The following is a 24,555-nucleotide window of genomic DNA, read 5'->3' as shown; positions in this document are numbered from 1 at the left end:
CTTACAAACATATTCAGGCTCTCCAAACTTAAAATAAATAAACAGTTGCTCTCCTCACTACTCCATCAAGCTTTTGTTCACTGTTAAACTTTTAAGCAGAATTGTTTATCCTCACTGCCTTCCCTGCCTCACCACCCACTCACTCCTCAAGCCCCTGCAGTCTGATTTCCTTTTCCACCACTCTTTTGGAACAGCTTCTCCAGGGTCCTCCATAGCCACCAAATTGCTCAGTTTGATGGCTTCTTCTTTAGAGAAAAGACCCAAATCTAGTCCTATTTCTGACACTAATTAGCTGTGTGACCTTGAGCAAGTAGTCGCTTTATACTGGAGGTCTTCATTTCTTGTCTGTGAAAGGAGGAGGCTGAATCCAACTTTGGTCATTAATCTAAACATTGGCCAAGTGCCTACTATAGACAAAGCTGTATCTCAAGGCTCCTTTCCAATTCACCAGTTCAACTCTTCTTTGAGTCTGAGTAATTTCAGTCCTCCTCCTCCTCCTCCTCCTCCTCCTCCTCCTCCTCCTCCTCCTCCTTCCCCATCTACTTCTCCTCCGTCTCGTCCTCCTACTCCTCCTCCTTCTCTTCCCCCCCCTCACCCTTTTAGCAGGACTGACCCCGACAGCTGCCTCTTCTCTCCTCATCCTCTTCCGCCCTTTGGCTTCCATGATAAGACTCTCTCCTTGCTCTCTGACCCTCCCATTTTGAGTCCTTCTCAGGCTCCTTTGCTGCTGTTTCTCCCTATGTGTGGAAGTGCCCCCAAGATTCTGTCCTTGGTTCTCTCCCCTCTCTCTGTGCTCTCCCTTAGTGATGTCATTTACTCCATAGCTTCAATTATCATCACTAGGCAATGTGAAAAAGAACTAGATTTTCAGTGAGAACACAGGGCTTTAAATCCCAACTCCTGACATTTGCTATTTGTGTGCCTTTGGGTAATGATTTAACCCTTTAGATCTCAGTTTTCTCACCTCTAAAATAAAGGTGTTGCATTAGAAGGCTCTGAAGTCTCTTCCCGCTCTGAATGTATGAGCCTTTAATCTCCCCTTAACGTCTTTTATGAGCCTCAAATTCAAATTGCTAAAAATTTTCCCTGCCTCCCCTATTGCGTTCCTTGCCAAAACCTCCACCCTCCCAAATTTGCTGGCACCACCAACCTTTCATCATCTAGACTCAAAATCTGAGTTGTCTTTGAGACCTGCCTTTCCATCATTCTCCACATCCCATCATTTTCCAGCCCCACTGGATGATTCTTCCTTAGCAATATTCCCTCCTCCCCAGTCACACTGCCACCACATTTAATTGATCCCTCTCACCCGGACCATTTGTAATGGGTCCAACTACTCTTTGTGCCTCTAGCCTCTCCAATCAACTCTTTGCCTGGCTGCCAAAGTGACCTTATTAATGCGTAGTTCTGACCATGCCACTCCTCTGTTCAAATAACCAGTGACTCACCATTGTCTACAGAATAAAGTACACACTCTTTAGTCTGGGTGGCTCTAATTGTTAGGAGGCTTTTCTTCACATCAAGCCTAACTTTGTCTCTTCAAGCATTCCACGAATCATTCCTCTGGGGCCAAGGCGAAGTCTACTCTTTCCTTCTTCATGACAACCCCTTAAGTACTTAAAAATAGCTAGCATTCCCCCTTCCTCCCAGCATCTTCTCTTCTAAGCATTCTCAGTTCTTTTAACAGATTCTTTTGTGGCAAGGACTTGGGCTCCATGACCATCTTGGTAACCCTCCTCTGGCCACTCCCCAGCTTGTCCATAACCTTCCTAAACTCCATTACCCAGAATTGAATGCAGAACTCCAGCGATCACCTCTCCCAGGCCCATGGTTCTAGACACCATGCCTCTCAAAGGTAACCTAGAATAGCATTAGATTTTATGACCATCAAATCATACTGTTGACTCATTTGGACTTTGGGTCCACTGACACTCTCAGATCTTTCACACCCAAATTGTTGACTCCCCATGCCTCTCATTAGCACTGTGCTAAGTGCTTTAACTATTATCTCATCTGATCTTCACAACAACCCTGGGAGGTACATACTATAATTATCCCCATTTTACAGATAAGAAAACTGAGGCAAACAGAGGTTAAGTGACTTTCCCGGGGTCACAAGACTAGTAAGTATCGGAGACCAAGTCTTCCCAGACTTTAGGCCCAGTACTCTTTCCACCGTGCCATCACCCCTATCATGGGGCCCTTACTCCCAACCTCTTAGAAGGGCTTCAACGTCCAGCTAGTCCATGCAATAACGTTATACAACTTTGAGAACTGGCCTCCAAGATTGAGGCCATGTGTCCAACCTATACCCAGGCTAGAATCCCCTCTACAATATCCCTAGCAAGGGGGTTATCTCCCCATCCCCCGCTTGCAGACCTCCATGTAAAGGAGTACCCGCTATACCTCAAATAGCCTGTTCCACTTTGGGACACTCCGGATCATTGGGAAGGCTTTCCGGACATTAAGTAGAAAGCTTACTCTGTACAACTTCCATCTTTTTTATTCTAGTTTTCTCTGTCCTCTGAGACCGAGCAGAATAAGTCTAATCCCTCATAGCAGCTCAGCATGGCAGTACCTAGAGTGCTGGATTGGGCTTTGAATCCTGCCTCGGCCATTCTCTAGTTGGGTGACTAGAAGGAAGTTACTTAACTAACTCTCTCAGTTTTAGTCACCCCATCTGTAAAATGGGGATAATCACACCTACCTCACAGAGCTATTTGGGGGATCAAGCAATATAAATGTAAAGCACTTTGCAAACCTTAAATCCCCGAATAAACACAAGCCATTATGGTAACTTTTCAAGTACATGAAGACACTATCATGTCCTCCCTGAGTCATTGCTTCTACAAGCTAAACCTTTTCTCCATAGTGGTTCACATATTTCCATAGCTGCTTGGGGGCAGGGTGCCTGTCTTATTTAAACTTTTTTTCCTCCTCTCCAAAAACTAACAGTGCACACAGTGGGTGCTTAATAGTTGTTTGCTGACTTAAACATTGGCAGATACAGCTCTGAACTCATTCCTTTGAGGGGTATCAGGTAATATAAGAAATTCTACTCCAGCCCTTGATTTCCTGGGCCATCCATGCTAGGAAACTTCAGTTCTGTTAATGTTAGGCTTCCAAGGCTGATGGGATATCATCAGTCTGTGCTCTCAAAGCCCTAAGGGCATATTTCTCTTAGCCAGGGGTAAAGAAGCTTTGTTCCTCTTAGGGCAAGGCTAGGAGTTCAGGGACAATGGCCAGGGGAAGGGCTGATGGGAGAGACAACCACTAGAAAGTATTTCAGAGTCCCATGTCAGGAAGCATTTACTGAGTAGCCATTATGAGACACCATGGGCCAGACTCCACTCAGATGGGGACTTCACACTCTCACATCTAGGAAATAGCATGAAAATTGGGACAGCACAGTTAGCCTAGCACGTAAACAACCATGAAGTCTCAGAAACTATGAAACCAAACTGAGAATCTGTGGGTCTTGCAATATGGGCAGGCTTTCTTTTCTTTGGAGTCACAATCACGGGATCATAAAATGATGGAGCTATAGGGGACCTTAGAAATCACCCTCTGCAACCCTTTTACAGGAAAGGAGACTGAGGCACAGAAAGGTAAATGTCATCCATTCATTAAACAAACTTTTATTAAGCACTGTTTTAGGTGCTGGGGGTAAAAAGGGAAAAACAAACAGTCACAACCTTTAATGATCTTATATTCCATGAGGGAAAATAACATATAATCTGAAAATTTCAAAACAATTACATATAAAGTAACTTTCCAGGGGGAATACTGGGGCTGGGGGTGGGGGTTGTGTTTGGATTGGGGTATGCCCCCTCTAGAAGGTGGCACTTGAGTTTTAAAAGAAACTAAGAATTAATAAGCTAAAAATTAGGTGAGATGGAAATGAGGAGAGAGTGCATTCCTGGGATGAGGTATGTCCTGTGCAAAGGGACAGAGGTGGGAAGTAAGATGTCATGTATAGTGAACCAGTAATCCAGATCAGGGAGGGATTTAAAAGCTAAATAGCAGAGTTTATATTTTATCCTAGGGGCAATTGGGGGGGTGCTGAGCTTCTTGAACAGAGGGGCGACTGACATGGTCAAGACCCATGCTTTAGGAAGACTAGGGTATCCCAGTCTAATGATCTTTCCTTCCACCACCAGAATACATTTTGTATAGTCTCTAGGGTGAACTAAGCAGGCCAACATTCTTCCCTGCTTGGGAAGGATTTAGTTAAGTGGCAAAGGCTAGTCAGGACATTACTGATGCTATCAATCAACCAACTAACCTGCACTGCGGGGCAAGACCCAGGTTCAAATCCCACCAGGTAAGCATCAAATCCCACCTAAGTAAGCATCAGTGCTCCCTAACCATGTAAGCCTGGCAAGTCAATTAGACTCCATGTGCCCCAGTTTCTTCATCTTTAAAATGAGAATATTGGCCTCGATTTCCACTAACATCCCTTCCAAATCCTATAACTATAAGCCTATGATCCCAGTCTAGGATTATACTTATTGGGTCCAAACCCAAGGTCCTAGGAAGCAAGCCCAAGGAGGTCCAACAAGGGACATTCAGTCAGCACTTGCTGATTGAAAGATTAAATGATTGAGCAATGGATTAGTTGTGCTTTGGGGCCCTGTGATAGGAAAATTTGACACTGAGCGTGTGTGAGAACCAGCCAGTGCAAAATTATTTGCTTTATAGTTGGGCTGGTCCATTTGAAGCAATGGCGGAGGGAGGAGGGTTAATCCTTCAAAAGGGCTTGAACAGTCCAAGTTCCTAACCAGTCTACCATAAATCAAGGCCTTTATTTCTTTTCCCCTGGCAAGAACAAGCCAAAGAAAGCATCAGACACTGGGGGAAAGGGAAAAATTGGGGGCGGGGGTAGGGGTGGCACAGACTGTTTTCTTTGCTGTCTTCAAACATGGCACAGTCTGGATTCTGCTCCAGTTCCATGGGTTAGCACCCTGTCATAAGCTACCAGCTGTCTTGGTTTGGTCACATAAATGTCCTCGTGGCAGCTCAGTTCCCACAAGTCCCCATGAATGTGCCCAGAGTCCAGACAGCTTGCTCTCCCAGGCCCCAATGACAATCCCTGCTCCAGAGCTCGGAGCAGGAACAGCTGTGGGTGGAGTCCCACAAGTGAATCCCCAGATGGAGGCACATGGCTAGGTGCATTATGATGGAAGTGGCTGGGCCCACGATTGGTAGGAGCAGGGCTTTTGGGGAGCCAGGAGAAAGGAAGAGGTAAAAACATTCCAAGGGGGAGAAAAGACAAGAGGGATCTGGGGAGAGGCCATGACACACTGGAGCATTCTGGGGAAAGGTGACAGGGATGGAGAGGGGCCAGGCCAAATGAGAATCAGGCAAAGGGAATGGGAATGTTTAGCCTGGAGAAGAGAAGCTTTAGGGGGGCATGAAAGGTTTACATTTCTAAGGGGGGGCATTTTGTTTTTAGAATTGTTGTGGTTTACCCCATAGACCAGAACAAGGAGCAAAGAGTATAATTTATAGGCCGGTAGATTTTGATTCAAAGCAGATCTGTCTGAAAAGAGAAGGCACTGACTCATTAAGTAATGAGTTCTCTGTCACTGGTGATACGCAAGCAAAGATTAAATGACCACCTGTAATAATCCAAAAAACTTCAGGGTTTTTTTTTTAGCTTCCCTGAGAACCATAGGGCTTACTGCTTCTGCTTTAGACATATATCTTTCCTCTAACACTGCTACCCTGCCTTTTTCTGGAAATTTCCACAACGAACACTTATAAAACCAGTGCCTTGCTAAGCATTTCCCAGCGTATCCCTGCCTGTGGTCCCCCTGGCTGCTAGTGCCTGCCTTCCTCTCTCAGATTACTTTGCCTCCACTCCATAGACATGCCGCAGATATGTACATATTGGCAAGTTGTCAATAACTGTAATAATAATAAATAGCATTTGTAGAACACTTTACAGTTGGCAAAAACACTTTGCGTATTTTATTTCGTAGATCCTCACAATAGCCCATGAGGAAGGTGCCAACATTCTGCTCATCTTACAGATGAGCAGTGCAGGCTGTGAGAGGGTCCCAGAGTCAGGAGGGGTCTGAAGCAGAATTTGAACTTGGGCCTTCCTGGTCCCAAGTCTAGCACCCCATTCCCTGTGGCAGCCAGCTGCCATTAGAATGTACGCTCCTTGAGGACAAGGACTGTTTTCCTTTCTCTGGATTCTCAGTGCTTAGCAAGTTGCTTGGCACACCATAAGTACTTAATAAATGTTCGATAACTAACTTATTATGGTGCTCCACCTTTCTCCCTCCCCAAAAAACACCCTGCCTTCACCTACATTATCCAGTTGCTTTAGGGGAAAGGGGGAAAGGCTGAAGTTCCTAACCCCTATTAATTAGGACAAGCAACATTGAGCTGATGAGGCTAGGTGTGCCAACTCCCAGGGCCATCTTTCTGGCAGAACCATCAGTGATCAACCTTTTTTTTCCTGCTATGGTCTGGAGACACTTACTTCCAAGATCTTCCTAGCTGCCTCCCTGGTCGGATCCTGTTTTTATCCCTGACCTCCATGCTACAAAACCCCAGTGTCTCACTTCTAGGCCTTTGGACTTTCCTTAAGTGAATTAAAACATAGCATCCTAAAGGCCTATTACTTTACGCACTCATGCCCTGTCTGATTCTTTTGTGGAAACCTCCTTTTAAATTCAAAAACTTCCTGAAATACCACCAGTCAGGGGAAGTATAGGCAAGCTTTATAGTACAGTGGATACCTGATTTGGAGTTGGGAAAGCATGAGTTCAAATGAGTGTGACCCTGGGCAAGTCACTTAATCCCTATTTGCTTCAGTTTTTCAACTTAAAATGAGAACACACTGGAGAAAGAAATGGCAAACCACTCCAGTATCTTTGCCAAGGAGAACCCATAAGGTGACATAGGATCGGACGCAAATGAACAGCTGAGCAACTATAAAGTCCGTCCAACGCTGAGCCCGGATTCTATGCATCTAAGAAGAAAATTATTGGTGTGCTAATATTAGAGAGGCATCGTCTGAGGAGGGCATAGGAGGAAAACCTATTTCTGCCTTGTTTGGGGTCTAGCTATGCCCACTCCATGAGCTCCTTACTTTGAGGAATATTTACAAGGCTTGCTGTGCTGATGTGGTGAGAGAGAGAGGAAGATTTTTTGTTTTAGTTTTCTCACAAATGCCATCAGAGGGAAAGCAAAACAGACAACATGCCCCAAGAACCTGATGACATGCCCCTGTGCTTCCTCCTAGAATGTCTGAATAAATGTTTATTCAGATGAATATTTGCTTTTGAGCACAGCTGTGCCCTGTGGAAGACAAGACATATTATGCCCGAGCGTCATGACCATTTCCGGGCCCAGAAAGCCAAAGGTTCTAGACAACATCCTAGTACAAGGGCTCCTGGGAACCCCAGTACATCCCTTGTGGCAGTAGCCAAGTGCTCTCTCTTACTGCTTTTCCCAGAAGTTGAAGATGTGGGGGCTGGCTCTTTGCCCCACCCTTCTCCAGCTCCCCCCTCCCTCCATGTCAGAAGTGACCACTCATTTAAGTATACTTATAGGAAGCATTTCAAGTCTTGGCCCTCGCCATGTCTGTCCCCACCACAGAAGCAAAGAGATTAATGACCTCTGGACACCTAGGCCAGGGCTGCTCCCAAGGCAAACATTCTCAGGGATAGCGTCTGCCTATGAAGTTCTGTCAGATCTGGCAGGCTGATGGGTGGCTGGTTACCTGGATTAACCTGGGCTTTGGTACCACTCAAGATGGGAGGCAGCAGCAGCAGCACCAAGGGCAGCTTGGAAAAGGGGGTCATCTCAGCAGGTGGCATCAGCGCTGGAGTCTGCAGGCCCACCGGAAGGACAACGGAAACAGAGACAAAGAGAGAGACAGAGACAGAGGTAAGTATGACAGTGAAAATTGTAACACTGAGCACTTATAGAACATTTCAGGGTTTGCAAATTGCTATACATATATTATATTACCTCGCATAGAATAACCAGATCGTATTATCCCTGTTTCAGAAATGAGGAAACATAAGCTCATAAAATTGAAGTGAATCAATCGAGGTTAAGCAGCTAGTCAGTGTCAGAGGCAAGACTTGGAACCAGGCCTCTCCTGATGCCATGTTCAGGGCTTAACGAACGCCATGGACCGACGTTATGGCAATCATTACGTGTTAGTGTGGCTTCACTGTTTTGAGGGCTTAGAATCCAAGAGTCCGAGAACTAGAAGTGGACGTAGTACAGGGATTTTCAAACTTTCTGAAATCATAGAAGCTTTATACTAATGACAACGATAATAACAACCACACAGAACACAATCCATGGAACTTGGATCAAGTAGCAGTTTTACCAATAGTTATAGCCTCCCGGAGCTAACCTGAGTCCTGTTAGGTCCTAAGTCAGGGGGGCAAGTCCAGGCTTCTATTTCTGTAAAATGAAGGGATTCTTCCAAACCAGGGGTTCTTACCTACAATGCCCAAGGAATCCCTGGATAGATTTCAGGGGGTCCATTAACTTGGATGGAAAAAATTTTTCAATAACCTCTAACTGAAATTTAGCATTTTTTTCAATTATGAAATTTAAAAAGCAAACATTATTCCAAGAACGACTCCAGATGTTTCATCAGACTGATAGAGGAGTCCCTGACACAAGAGGTTAAGAACCCCCATTTTAGATAACGTTGATGTTCCCTTCTCATTCTGGCATCCTCCTACTCTGCAAGTCCCTTTTCTTCATAAGGCAAGATGGATGGTCACCATAATTTTGGGTTAGAAAATATACACACATGTATACTTACATGTATGTGCACATATACATATATGTACAGACATAGTCATGCACATGAAAACATCCATATATACGCATGTGTGTGCATGCATTGTGTGCATGTGTGTATGTATGCATATGTCTATAGACATATCTGTATATGTCTAGTTCTCTAAACTTCACAAACTATAATTTTGCAATTCTTCGCAACATTTGTAAGAGGAACATTTTAAAAGGACCCCCTTCGGCTGAGGGGGATAAGGAAATTAAGAGTAACTAGGAAATACAGAAATAATAATATATACCTTATTTCCACATGTATAAGATGTACCCTTTTTCAAAAAATTGGGGGTCTAAAAACTGGGTGCATCTTATACAGTGGCTGTAATTTTTTTACTTGCACTTCCCGCTTTTTTGCTCTTGTTGTCTTTGTACTCATTGTTTCACATTTGTTACTGGTATACTAGGTTACATTTTGCCATGTTCTGCTCAGAAATGGCTCAGAAAAGATTTTCGTATAGTGCTGATTTCAAGTTAAAAGTGATCCAGTTTGCAAAAGTGAATGGAAATTGTGCTGCTGAACGTAAGTTTGGTCCCCCTCCAACTGAGAAAACAATCTAAGGCTGGCTACAGGAAGAAGAAACCCTACTGAAAACGCCATAGCAGAAGAAGGCCATGAGAGGCAAGTCAGCAAAGTAACCTGATTTAGAGAGGGAACTGAAGATATGGATTGAAGAGCAGAGGGCAACTGGAATTCCTGTGTCCACAAAGATGGTTCAGCATGAGGCAAGAAGAATTGCTGATGAAAAAGAAGTTACTGATTTCAAAGGAGGACACAATTGGTGCTTCAGGTTCATGAAACGAAATGCACTAAGCATGGGTACACATACCAGACTTGCCCGAAAGGTGCCTGAAAGCTATGAGCAGATGAATAAAACTTGAGTTCAATAACTTTATGTAATACATTTTTTTCAAATTTCGGGCCCCAAAATTAAGGGGCATCTTATACATGGGGAAATGTGGTAATAAAAATAATATGGTAATTATATTATTATATTATAATCTTATTAAAAATAATAATAATTAGGAATGCTAAATGAAGGAAATAGAACCTGACCTCTGCCTTGAAGGAAGAGAAAGATCTCAACAGGTGAGGATAGGAATCAGAAGATCCTAGACTTAGATCTGGAAGGGTCCTCTAATCCAACACCCTCATTTTACAGATGAGGAAACTGAGGCCCAGAGAGATTGAATGACTTGCCCAAAGTCATATAGGTAATCAGTAGAATTTGAACTCAGGCCATCCAGAGCCATTGCTTTCTGTGATATTCTAAAATTCTCCCGAGGACATACATGCAGAGAATCACAGAATCTCAGGATTGGAAGTGACCTCACTTACTATCTGGTCCTACCCATATCTGAACAAGAATCTTCTCTATGACCTGCTCAATGAGTGGGGATCCAGTCTTTCCTTAAAGTCTGCTGGAGAGGGGAAGCCTTCTCCTACCTGAGACAATGATCCATTCAGCTCTGGGATGGCTCTAATTGTCAGACAGTTTTTCCTTCCATTAAGACGAAATGTGTCACTGCAATTTCCACCCACTCTTTCCAGTTCTGGGGCCAAGCAGAAGAAGTCTAATCCCTCTTTGACCTAGCCTTTTAAATATCTGAAACACCTACCGTGCCCACCTCATCGTGGCATGGATGTGGGGAGAGTCGTCAGGGAAGTACTGGTAGCCTAGATTTATAGGAACATAAAATCCATGAAGGGGCTAATAGGAGACACAGGCAGAAAGACAGACCACAGCCAGACTGGGGAACACTCTGAATGCCAAGCTCATCATCTTCTATTCTATTCCATAAGTGAGAGGGAGCCACAAAGATTTCTGAACAGGGGAATGACCTGGGAAATTCAGTGTCTTCAGAAGATTAAGTTGGCTGCTGTGTAAAAGGATCAGAGAGAAATAGATGCAGAAAGACTATTTAGGTCATTAATACCATAGTCTGAACAAGAGATAATGAGGGTCAGAACTAAGATGGCAGCACTGTGTGTGGAGAGGAGAAATTGGATACAAGAAGGGAGGTTGCTAAAGTGGAGAGAACACTGGCTCTAAAGTCAAACAACCTAGGTTCAGATCCTCCCCCTCTGATACGCACTACCTGTACAATCTTGAGCATGTCACTTATCCTCTAGGGCCTCAGTTTTCTCATATGTAAAACGTATGTGTGTGGGGAGGATGGATTACAATTTGATAATGATTTTGGTTTATTCAATCAGTAAATGTTTGTTAAGTGCCTACTATGTGCCAGGCAGCATACTAGGTGCTGATAATATGACAAAAAAATGAAATAGTCCCTTCACTCAAGAAGTTTGTAATCTAACAGAGGGGAATGAGAGAGAGAGAGAGAGAGAGAGAGAGAGAGAGAGAGAGAGAGAGAGAGAGAGAGAGAAATGAATGTGTGTGTGCTCAAAATATGTACAAAGTAAATATCAGATAATTTGGGAGAAAGGCACTTGGGGCAAGTCAGGGGACAGATCAGAAAAGGAAAGTCTCATGTAAGAGGTAGGATTTCAGATGAGCTTTGGATGAAATAAAGAATCCTAAGAGGTGGACATGAGAAGAAGTATATTCCACGCATGGTGGACCTCCTGGGCAAGACACAGAGAAAGGAGGTGGGATGGCATGTGTGAGAAATAGCAAGAAGTCAAGGAAAGGTTGGTAGAAGCCAAATTGTGGAAGGCTTTAGATGCCAGGTTAAGGATCCTGTATGTTATCCAAGAGAAAAGAGGGGAGATTGAAGATTTTGAATAGTCCAGGGGTGACAAGGTCAAATATGAGTTTTAAAAATATGATTTTAGCAACTGGGAAGGATTTCAATAAGTCAGAGTTTATGGGGAGGACATTCTAGACCAATGGCATATTCTAAGCCAGTGATTTTCAAAGGTTTCCATGGGATAGAAAATTTTGTGTTGTTTTCTATGTCCCATGGAACATCTAAACGACACAAATGTTATGGTAAACAAGGGGATCTGGAGTCAGTAAAGATATCCACCGCACTATTTTTCTCTCAGGGTGTCCCTATGGTTGACTCATGGAATCCTGGTATTCCATGGAACATAGTACACGAGGACCACAGTTTCATGCAGTTTATCATAGATCCCATTTGGATGGTCGAGCAAGGACAATGCATATCTCAGATAGCCTGGTCACTGCCAGCAGCAATAACACTGTGTTTCCATGAGTGAGACCCCAAGATAAACAGAATATTGAAAGAAATGCATCCACATTTGCACACAATCTGCCAGACATCATCCTGGCTACAGTTAAGCACTAGGACATGGATCAAGAGTTGTCCTTTCAGAAAGGTCCCAACTTTCTAGTTAGCAGCAATCAGCTGATGTATGTGTATGTGCATTGTGTGTATTTATGCATATGTGTGTGGGGGGGTAATATGTGTGTATGTATATGTGTGTGTGTTTGTATATATATGTGTGTGTGTGTGTATGTGTTGTGAGGGCTATGCAAGAATACACCAAATCCTGGCAATCTGACCAGACATTTTTAAAAGTCTTCTGAGGCAAAGGGGTGGAGAAGAGAGTTTGAATCAAGTCCTAAGAGTCTTTATCATTTATGCACCCTTCTCAGGGAAGAAGGCAACCATCTCCACTTGGACACTGAGAGGCAATTAATTGTACTTTTTGATGACTTGATTGCCTTAGACCACAAGACTAAGAGCAGCAAAATAGTGTCTGCAAATATCTCAATTTAACCCTTCCCTGCCATCCTCTACCATCCAGTCAGGAAAAGGCCCCCTAAAGTACTCTGATCAGACATTTATCCAGCAGTTTCACCTAAGAACCCAACACATGTAAGCCCCCATAAAATAGGAGAATCGGACTCTTCTAGCCCTCAATCCTGTGAAATTAAACCCAATACGAGAGAAAAACTGCGGATCTGGAGTCAACTCCAAACTGGAGGTTTAAACCTCTACTCTGCTTCATAGCTCTGGGCAAGGTCACTAACCCAAGTCTTGGTTCCCCATCTATAAATGGGATCATAAACCTTATACTACTTACCTCACATGGTTGCAAGTATCTGGTTATATAATGTGTATAAAGTCTCAAAAAAAGCTACCATCAAATGTGGGCTATTAGCATATGAAAGGGGAACCTGGCCTCCTTCGAGATGTGATTTGAGGGGGTGGGAAAAACCTTCCTAATACCAAAGTGCTACCACCATTTACTGGCTGATACCTGAACTTCCAAAGCCTTAAAATTCATTATTAGAAATAAGACTTAACATGCAAAAATGTGATCTATTGGCTTAAGTTCACATAAGTGAATTCAGAGATAGGATTATAGATCTCAAACTGGAAGGCACTTCAAAGGTCATCTGGCACAACTTCCTCATGTTACAGATGAAGAAACCTAAGGTCCTGGAAAGTGAAGTGATTTGCCAAAGTCACAGGGTATTAAACATCAAAGGTAGGAAGTGAACACTGGCTCCCTGGTTCAGCAAGAGCACTTTTCCCAAAGCATTGTGTTTCCTTCCCTATGTAAATGATAATATGTCCTTTAGGAAATACGTTTGATAAGGCCATAAGGGTGGGGTTCATTGAATCACTCAATTACCTCATCCCAATGGCATGGTCTAAACCATTGGACTTTCAGAAGTTTCCATGTGATAAAAAAAAAATTTTGCAATGTTTTCTATGTCCCATAGGACATCCAAACCATCCATATGTGATGGTAAATATGGTAAATATCACTGATTACCTTAACCATGTGAGAGTACCTCTACTGAATAATTAATCAATAAAATTCTTTATACTAGGTGTAAAAAGTCAATTTAGAAATCCTTGAAAGCCACTGACTGAATGGGGAGTGATATTGAACAAGAAGTATATTCCAATTGGTTGAAACATGATTATTACCTGTGGACTTTGTATGAATTAGTAAGCCAATTTGACATTAAGGGATCTTAGTAAGTAGTGATCCAGGAGACAGAGATTCAGGTCAAGCCCCTGAGGGGCTTGGAGGAGAGAAGGCAGAAGGAGGAGAATCCTCGAACTCATCCTTGTTCTTGGTTTCCTCCCTTCCCTCTTTGACCAAGAGAAGACCTTGTGACCTTCAGAGGGCCAAAAGATTTAGAATTTTTCATCCGTGTCCTACTCATAGCAGTATTCTCCAAATAGCTGATACAATGCCAATAATAGGAGCCAATGACAAATAAAACACACCTAGGAAAGACAGCCTCAGGACTCTACTAAGAGGCAGTGAGGTGGCTTGGTAGTTGAACCTGTGAGCTAGGAAGACCCAAGTTCAAATTTTGCCTTAGATACTTACTAGCTATGCGATGCTGGACAAGTCACATAACCTCTCTAAGCCTCAGTTTCCTAATCTGTAAAATGGGGATAACAACATATCCCTCACACGATTCTTGTGAGGATTAAATGAGAAAACACATGAAACATTTTACAAAAGTTAAAGTACTACATAAATTCAAGCCATCACTTATCATTACTATCCTTATCATTACTATTATTAGGTATTATTTAAAGGGATCCACTGGAAAAGCTACACTGTGCCTAAGAAGAATTTCATGACAAAGGGAGAAAAGGATTTTGAACAATCAGGACCTGTGATTTACTTGTTGGGCACATGTGCTCTCTAATTTTGGGTTCACTTCCTCCTGGACTCTGCATGTAGTGATGGGGGGGTGGTGTTTATGACACAGACTTCTCAGAGAACGTTTTATACCTATTATTCTTAATATATTGCCTTAACAAATATCCTTTTCTAAAAGCTAATTGCACCTGGGTGTCTAATCATTATCAACTGGTAATCATGGAGGGAAACACACTGGTGGGGACTTATGAGCTATAGCATTAGAAAGACACTCCTCGTGAGAGGAGATATATCAGTGATGCTCTTTACAGTCAGCAAAAAAAAAAGTCATATAGTCCCTCGAGAGGTACAGAACCAGCCAAGGAGGGGGGCTACCAGTGTGAGTGAGGGTTGGGATGGTAAGCCCAGAACCCATATATAGACAAGAGGAGATTTGAAGACACACTGATACCCTTAAAGAAGAGAGCAAGTGAAGGGAACAGAATGGAGAGGCTGTAAACACTCAAGACAAAGTCTCAGAGCTTCACATGTTTACATTGACCAGCCATATATATAAGAGAGAAATATTAAAAAATAAACCAAAACTCTAGAGCTCTGAGTCCAAGTTGCTTTGTAGGAAGGAATGTGCCCTCTGTTCCTAGTCCCTGGTGGACAAACACTCAGTTTCCTCTGAAGGACACCATGGCATTCTGACCCCTGGCTCTACTCCAGAGACTGGCAGTCACTAAGATTGTTCATCAGCTCAGCTGCCTCAGAGATACTACATCTTAACCCAGAGCTTTGCAGCTAGGGTCAGGATGCCAAATCTCCTGAGGACTGATTGAGGAAGAAGGGAGGAGTTGGGAGGTCATATTCCTTATGAGGTGCCCCTGTGGGATGAGGGCATAGCCTTTGGGGATGTAATAAACTTTCAACAAACTCTTTCTGAAATCCATATTGGGTAATGTTATTGTGACAATCTAAGTCAGCAGAACTTGCTCCCAGATGCATGCTTCAGTGCGGAATTCTCAAAGGTAAGAAGGGCAGCTTCCTTTGGAATGTGTTTCTAGTGGCTATAGGTCATTAATACTTTCTTGTTTGTTCTGCACAGTGTCTCCTGTCTGGCTGTCCATCTAACAGAGTTTCAAGGACAGAAGAGGAACCACAAGCCAGACATGAACCAGAATCCTTTCCATAATAACCCTGACAAGTTGTCATCTAAATTTCCCTTGAAAAACCCAGTAGGAGGCAGCCCATTGCACTTTATAATGATTATATGTAATTACAATAATACAACACATACAATAATTCTAATAATTATATATCATTACAATAAACTCCAGTGGTTCCCTATCACCTCCAGGATCAATTACAAAATTTTCTGCCTAGCATTCAAAGTCCTTCATAACCTAGCTCCCCAACAAGTTTCCAGTGGTCTTACATGTTATACCTTTCCAGGTACTTTTTAATCCAGTGATAGTGTCTTCTTTGCTGTTCCACAAGCAAGAGAGTGCCATTTCTTGCCTCCAGGCATTTTCTTTCATTGTCCTTTATTCCTCAAATGCTCTCCTTCCCCATCTCTACCTTCTAGATACAATCTCACCTTCTACAGGAAACCTTTGCAACCTCTCATTTCTAGTCCTCCCCTCTGTTAATTATTTCCCATTTATCCAGTAGTTTGTATATAATTGGTTTTATGTTGTCTCCCCCATGAGATTGACAGCTCTGTCTTTTGCCTCTCTTTGTCTCCCTAGCTCTTACCATAGTGCCTGGCATAGAGTAGGTGTTTTAATAAATGCTTATTAACTGTCTGACTATCTTTGGGTATATGTGTGTGTTTGGGTTTAAAGATATGTATATTGTGAGTATATGTCCAATATGAAAAAAATTCATCAGTTTTTGAGATTATCAAACCCCTCAGGGTAGTCTTCTAGGTCAGTGTTTTGAAGAAGTAAAACTCCTACACATTTCTCAAGACATAGCTCAAATTCTCCCTCCTCCACAAAACACGACTCCTCATCAACCTAAAAGTGATTTCAGTTGCTGTTCAATTGCTTTTCAGTCCTGTCTGACTCTTTGTGACACCCTTTGGGATTTTCTGGGCAAAGATGCCGGAATGGTTTGCCATTTTCTTCTCCAGCTCATTTTAGAGATGTAGAAACTGAGGCAGAGAGGGTGAAGTGACTTGCCCAGGGACACACAGCTAGTAAGTGTCTGAAACCAGGTTTGAACTCAAGAAGATGAGTTTTCTCCTGACTCCAGACCCAGCACTCTTTCCACTGTCCCACATAGGTAACCTCAAAAGTGACTTCACCTGTCTTTAAAATTCATAGTACTTTGATTGGTTAGGGAGGCAACCCTGGACTTGGAGTAAAAAATCCTGGGTCCAAAGCCCACCTCAGACACTAAACAGCAAGTCATTTAATCTCTCTCAGCCTTGGTTTCCTCATCTGTAAAATAGGATCATAGTAGCACCTACCTGCCAGGGCTGTTATGAGGATCGGATGAGGTATTATCAGGTTGGCCAACCTCAATGTGCTAAGTAAATATTTCTGTTATTGTCTGGGCCCTTCCTGCATCATGTTTGACATTCTGCCTTATATTTTTATAGTGACTCGTAGCCATATCCTGTCTTCAGCTAGATTGTAAGCTCATCAAGGGGAGGGACCATAAAAAACAAAAAGCATTGACCACAAAGGAATGTTAGTTCAAAAGTTCTATGGCAACATTCTAGATGATTTCTTAGTAAACAAACATCTTTTTTAAAAAAAATACGTGCACCTCCCATACTAATGGACTTTTTATGAAAGTAATATTGGACAGAATTGAATGGATAAAAATGGAGAGCTAAGCTACATAGAAATAATGCCAATACTAACCAGCTTAGTGGTGTCATAACTGGAAGTAAAGCTCTAGAAGGTCAGGGAGGGGAGGCAAAAAAAAAACTCATTGGGTTCTATAAGTGTCAGACTTGAAGAGGACTTCAGAGGCCATCCAGTTCCACCTATACCTGACCAAGAATCTCTTCTATGACCAATGTCTGCAGGACCTGCAGGGCTTCTGGTGATGACCAAATGCAAAAGGGCTTTGCAAACCATGACATATGATAGAAGTAGCAGACCAGCTATCATTATTATAATTAACATGATTTAAAATGTCTCTTCCATTTGGTCTCCCCTTTACTCTCCCAACCCATGCACCACTGCCAAAAGGTTATGGATTTTCCTCAGTTGTCCTGCCAAAGTGGTCACAGGATAAGCTTAAGGACTAATCTCTTTTCTATCCACAATGGTTCCCTGTTCCCCATTATTTCCTGCATAGCTAGGCAGAGGGTGAATTTACTTTCTTAAACCAAGTCAATAAATGTGAGCCAATCCAGAGCTGGGTACTTTTTTTCTGCAAGAGAAGGCATGAGTAATGGTTTGCCTCCGTTCTAACCCCAGGATTTTCAAATGAAACTCGAGTTAGCTTCTGGAAAAGCTAAGACATCTTATAGTCAATCTATTACAATAAATATTAAGAATTTATTATGTTAGGTGCAGAGGGAGGTTTAAAGTTTAGATAACATGGAATCCCAGATTTTCATCATGGAATTTATTGTCTCAAGGGGATCTTGGCGAAAGAATAACACATAAGCACAGATATCACATAGTATTGTCTATTACAGCTAAGTGCATTAGGAGTTAAGCTAAATGCTATATGAGACCTGAATGGGAAGGTCATTACAAACTGGGGGGTGAGGTGGTGGGAATCAAAGTAGTCTTGATGGCAGAGATGGTAATTGACTGAGCTGCGCTTTAAAGGACTAGTAGGAATTCAACAGAGAAAGAGAGGGAGGATAGACGTTCCAGGAATAGGGTACAACCTGAACAAAGGCATAAAAGAAGAAAACAGAGCGTATTGGTGGGGGAGAGAATTGTCCACTTTGGCTGTGATGTAAAGGATGTGGGGGGGAGTAATATGAGATAAAGACTAGAAAGTTAGGGTTGCACCAACTTATGGATGGTCTTGAGCACCAGGCAGAAGAGTATGGCAATAGGGAGCTACTGCAGATTTTGGAGCAGTAAAGTGATATGACCAAATCCATGCATAAGACACATTATCAGTATACAGGATAGATAGGAAGTGGAAGAGAGTGGAGGCAGGAAGATGACTCAGGAGGCTGTGGCAGTAGTTTGGATGAGTAGCAACGAGGGCCTGTCCTAAGGTACTGACAATAGAAAGAGAAAGAGGGGACACAGACCATTTACATAGGATTTAGAGCCAAGAAGAAGTCTAAAGAGCATGTTTTCTTGTCATTTTATAGATGTTGAAATTCAGGTTTATAAAGGGAAAGTGTCTTGTCTAAGATAACATAGTTTGCAAATAGCAGCTGGGATTCCAAGCCAGATCTGCAGGCTCCAGATTCAGTTCTCCCTCTACTCTAGGTGCTGTCTAAATCCATCAAACTTTTAAATTAAGGGAAGACTATTCATATTACCAAAAGATTCTGTGCCCCAGGTCTTTTTCCTTTTTCTTTGATCCTTTGAAAGAGGGAAAGGTCTATGCACTAAGAATTGGATATGGAATCTGAAGACCTGGGTTGGAATCCCAGCTGCTATTTGCAAACTATTTTATGTCATGCAAATCACCTTTCCTCTATAGGTCTCATCAATCAATTAACTAACTGAAAAATATTTATTAAGCGCCTAGCCTGGGCCAGGTACTATGCTAACCACTAGAGCTACAAAAGAGACAAGACAGCCGCCGCCCCTAAGGACCTTACAATCTAAGGGGGAAGACAAAATGCAAACATTAGTGCATTGACCAATCCTGATTCCATAGGAATGATGATGAAACAAGCTACCCTTTCCTGACAGAGGGATGATGGACTCCAGATGCAGAATGTATTTTCAGGCACAGCCAATGTGGGAATTTGTTTTGTTAAATCATACATTTTTGTTGTAATGAGCTTTTTGTTTTCTTTTCATTCAAAGTGGGGAGAGGTGGGAGGAAGTGAGTATAAATCTTTACGAATATAAAATAAAAAATTTTAAAGGATTCAATAAAACAATCTTATAAATAACAAGCTGTCCCAGTACATTTAAAAGATAATTCAATTTGCAAAAAATCAAGTTATACACAACTTTGTCAGGAACACAGCTATTCCACAAAGCAAGCAACTATTCTGATGGGAGCACAGTCCCTATAAACAGTACCTATCATCCCAGCATCAAAAGCCAGGGTCAACTTTGCTAAGGAGCAGAAATCTAAAACATTTTCAATCATACTAAGCCCACAACAGAGGCTAAGGAGGAAGTACCAATCTTTCTGGAAAATCAATCATGGCTTTCAGCTAGGGATTTTTTTTCACCTCTGGGTTGGTCCCTTCTGTCATTCATGAAACCAGCTTGGACCTTTTCTAGTGGAAAGAGTGTGGAGGCAGGTAGGTATAAGTGAAATGAGGGCAGTGGGAAATAGAATATTATTTGTGGCCCATTACTGAAACTATAATCTATCAAATACATTCTGTATTCTTTCTTAGGTGCTTCTCACTAAAATCTCTTTATTTTATACCCCTAACTGGAGTTTCATCAGAATTTGGCTAATGTTTCCATAAGGGCCTTCATGCATCCATTGAGACCAATAGTACACTGAATATGGGGCAGAGGGGATACTTACTCTAACCTCAAAAAGCAAAGGACCAGCACCAAAACCTACAAATGATCAATATACCCACCTTTCACTCTCCACTGGGCCTCTGCCTTCCCTAGGGACCTGTATAGTCTTTCAGATTTATAGTATTATGCTGATTGGTCTACCTCAGGGAACCCCAAAAGGGGAAAGTACTTGGGACTGCTGGAGAGTCAAACAATCCCCTCCTCCAGTTAGTCTGCATCTCTCAAGGAACTATGTGATTTTCTAGACTTAAAGTACTTCTTTGGTTGAAGCCCACTTCAAGAGAAAAGAATTTGGTATAGTAGGTACTTAGTAAATATGCATTAATTTAATTTGACTTGACAAGGGGTCAAGGAACCCTATATAGTCAACATGCTTCAGAATAGTGGTGGGTTATTCCTCTGCTACAAGAATCTCTGTTCTTACTGGTCTCTGCCCTTTCTTTCCTTCTACGACTCTGTCTTTTGCCTTCATGCAGTTGCCACTGCTCTCCTATGGGGCTGCATGGCTGTGTTGGCCTCCTCCTGGGGCCTAGTGACTGTGCAGGTTGCTAGTTCCCCAAAAGTCCCTGCCTCCATCTGAAATTGGATACACACGGTTTCTTATGAGTTACATATGCACAACTTTCCTAGAAACTTAGTTCATGTCTGTGTGGCCCTTCCCTCTCTCTGTCTTGTCTTCCTCAATTAGGACCTCTCTTTAAAAGGCTAAGTCCAAGGTCAGAGCTCAAGTGTGAACTTCGGCAGCAGGGAGACAGAGAAACTCAGTTGATTTTCATTGTTGTTGCAATTCATAAGCTGGGTGTTTGAATCGATGGCAGAACAAAGGGTAACAAAGACCTAGGAAAAGGCAAGGTCATACCTTATTGAAGAGGTCATGCCATGTGAAAGAGAAAGAAGCATCAGGAAAAGCTGATGGAGATCTACTTGGAATATGCCCAGGCAATGTTAGAATAGGGGACTTTGTCAACGTGGAAACGGGAACATGGGTGGGGGTGAATGTGTACATGCATTGCACATACATATATGTATATGTACATATATGTGAATTACATTGTAAGTATGCCTTATTAATTCTATGCATGCAATGTAGTCATTTATGTGTGCATACATGTGTGGCTCCATGTGCATGCTGTATATACATGCATGTGTATATATGTTTATGAATCCATATTGTTCAATTTATATATCTGGGCACAAGTGTATATGCATTTGAAAAGTACACTGAAAGTAAGTATGTGCAAGCATGTGTAAAGGCATGTATACAGTTGTATACATGGATGTATGTATGTACACTGGATGTGGGTATATGCAAGCATGCACACATGTGAGTTGTAACTGTGCATCTGCACATATGTATACACGTGCCTCTATCTTCTGGTGCATGTGGATACACTTGCATGTGTCTGTGCCTGAGGAGGATTAGAGCCTGGCTGGGTTGTGTGTGGGGAAGAATGGTAACATGTGATTTGGGGCCGTGTGTTTTAATTCTGGGAGGCAGGACTTCTGAGGCTTGTTTTTCTTCTTCGCTGAGTCATCTCCATTTCAGATTCAGCAAAATGAGAAGAGCAAGCTTGGGAGTATTTAATATTTGGTAAATAAGTATTCAGAAATAAGCTCTGGTTTTGGCAAAGAATTAGCCCAAAAAACATACACACACATAACTGTGCAATCCAAAATAATCCTCGCTTTAAAAAATCCATTTCCCTAAGGCTTGCCAGAGCTTCTCTCTACTCCACAGGGAATCCGGGGAATCTTACTCAGCCTCTATTCTCCTCAGGGAACCCCAACATGACACATCTAGGCCAAACCATTGGATGAAAAACCAATTCCTAGCAAGAGCTCCAAAAGTCACCATTCAATAAATATTTATTATATGGGTTCTAATGTGCAGGGCTAGGATGGCTCTGAAATGAGATCCAACTTCTCTCCTCAAGCAGCCCAGCCCCTCCTGAACTAGCAGCCTTTGTTAGCAGTGAAGTGAGAACAAGGGGGATGAACAGGTGGAAGAAGATGCACCTGATGCAATGTGGGAGAATCCCTGGGATTGCTCGATCCATGCCAGGGTTGTGGCAAAAGCTGGAATGAGTTGGTCCAGCCATCCTCTGGCACTTCTACCAAGGGTGGCAGCTAGCCAGGGTAAAGGGGAGTCCAATGAAAGAAACAGAGGTTGTGCATCATTGATGAAACCAGCAAGCAGAGATGGTGAGGATGAGGATGATGAGGATGATGATATTGGTGAAAAGGTCAAATGAACTGAGCAGTTTGAGGCAGTTTCCACACTATTAATCCACACTGGATTTTTTTTCCTCTTGGGTTTTTATCATGGTGACTAGAGTATTGAAGGATTTTTGTGTTGGCCCAGGGTCATGGCTAGTATTGCTCCAAAGTCCAGATACAGTGTAAAGCGGATTAGGTGGGAGAGAATTATGTTGACACTGGAGTCCAGATTCAAGTGAGACCTGCCTGTCTATCCCCACTGGGCTCACTCCCCTATTCCTAGAGAAGGGATATCCAACAACAAACACAAAGATGTGAAAATCTATAGCAATGGGGCTGAGGTATCACATGTCCATCCTGTTTCACCAGTCCCTAGTAGAGTGTTTTACACATAATAGGTGCTTAATAAATGCTACTTGGATTCAATGGTTTGGATCAGATATTTAACCTACAGGGTCTGCAAAGAGATGGTGGTGCTGGAACGATATATGTTATGTTTCTGCCTTAACTTCAATATGACGTTGCTTCGCTAGTGAATGCTTAAAATTCTTGTTGACTGACTGACGAATACCTCAGTTTACTTATCTGTAAACAAAGTAAACCAGCCTACTCGTAGGAAAGAAGTCAACAGGTGGTTTAGGTAAGAATTATTTCCACTCTTCTCTCCCCACTCATAACAATGATCATAACCATATGACATCCCTATCCTCAGGGACCCCTCTGTCCCAGTTATCACTCCCTCTATACAGTCTGACAACAGATTTTACTTATAAGGGAAAACGGTAGACATATCAGTAATAGGAATGTAACAAACTGAAAGCAAGTAGAAAAGATTCTATGTCCCAGATTCAGTTCAAGTCATTGGGCCTCGATAAACTACATCCTAGGGTATCATCATCATCATTTCATTGCTGTTGTTATTAATTTGGTGTCCCAACAGTCAGTGCAATTTTAAAACTGCTCTAGGACTTTAGGACATACTTTATAGTACTTAGAGGTTGGAAAAGGGCTTTCTAAACATTTTTGCCTCACAATAACCCTGTGAGGTTGGCAGGACAGGCATTGTCATCTCCATTTTATAGATGAGCAAACCAAGGCAAGGACTACACCACCCAGCCCCCCCCAAATACCTGAAATAACCAGAAGATGTGATTACAGAGCTGCTGGTTCTCTGAGATAGAATGGGGAAATTAAACAGCACTGCAGACCCAAAGAAGGATAAATGAACTGATTTTCAAAACAGGAGAGGGTGGAGTCTGAAAATTATAGGCTGGTTACTTTAACTATTATTCCTGGAAAAGTCCTAGAACACATTGTTAAAGGAGTAGTTTATGAACACTTAGAAAAGATGGTTGTGATCATGAAAAGCCAGTATGTCTTCATTAAGAACAGACCATACTGAACTAACCTCATATTGGGGGGCAGTTATTACACTGGTAGGATCATGGGAATCCTAAAGACCTAGGTTTTATCAAAATATTTGACAAAGTCTCTCATTTTATCTTGGTGAACAAGATGGAGAGGTAAGAGCTAGATGACAGTAATATGGAAATGATAATTGGGCTTATCTCTACTGGACTGGTGTAAGAAAAAAATGAGCTAATTTGAACAATGTTCTTAGCAAACCTTGACATTGGCTAGCATCAACATCAAAGAACATCAAATGAATTCAGATCCCAAGTAATTCATTGGTCAATGTCAATTTGAAGGCCAATCCCTAATGGACAGCACCCTGGGGACCTGTGGAACTGAATAGTTTGTCAGTAACTTGGGTGAAGGTATACATGGCTTGTCAAATTCGCAGGTCCTAGGAGGAATAGCTAACATACTAGATATTAGGGTCAGGATTCCTAAATAATCGTGCAAGGCTAAAGCAATGATTAGAATTGAATAAGAAGAAAAACCTAAGAAGACTTGTATGAACTGATGCAAGTAGAGTAAACAGAACCAGGAGAACAATTTATACAACAATAATATTGTAAAGATAAACATCTTTGGAAGACTTAGGAACTCTGATCAATACAATGGAACCAACTACAATTCCAAAAGACTCATGATGATACATGCTATCTACCTCCAGATAGAGAAGACATAGACTCAGAGGACAGGTCAAAGTGTGTGTGTGTACATACATATACATACATATATGTGCATTGTGTGTGTGCATATATACATGGGACATGACTAATGTGGGAATGTGTTTTGCTTAACTGGTTCTGCTTTTCTTGCTTTTCCAATGGGGAAGGGGAGGAAAGAAGTATTTTATTTTAATTTTATTTTCAAAACTGAAAACAC

At 42.2% G+C, this 24,555-nt stretch overlaps 1 protein-coding gene across 1 annotated transcript in view; it reads right to left on the bottom strand.

The window, feature by feature from the left end:
* Positions 1 to 24,555, bottom strand: part of DDR2 (discoidin domain receptor tyrosine kinase 2) — a 222,683-nt gene that overhangs the window by 79,321 nt on the left and 118,807 nt on the right. The window contains exon 3 of the mRNA XM_036757661.1: positions 7,739 to 7,847. Coding sequence (XP_036613556.1) covers positions 7,739 to 7,835 — 97 coding nt within the window. The 5' untranslated portion in view covers positions 7,836 to 7,847. The remainder of the gene's footprint in view (positions 1 to 7,738; positions 7,848 to 24,555) is intronic.

This window comes from Trichosurus vulpecula, chromosome 4 (assembly GCF_011100635.1).
Source record: "Trichosurus vulpecula isolate mTriVul1 chromosome 4, mTriVul1.pri, whole genome shotgun sequence".
NCBI classification, from domain to species: Eukaryota; Metazoa; Chordata; class Mammalia; order Diprotodontia; family Phalangeridae; genus Trichosurus; species Trichosurus vulpecula.
This window is presented reverse-complemented; position numbering and strand designations above follow the sequence as displayed.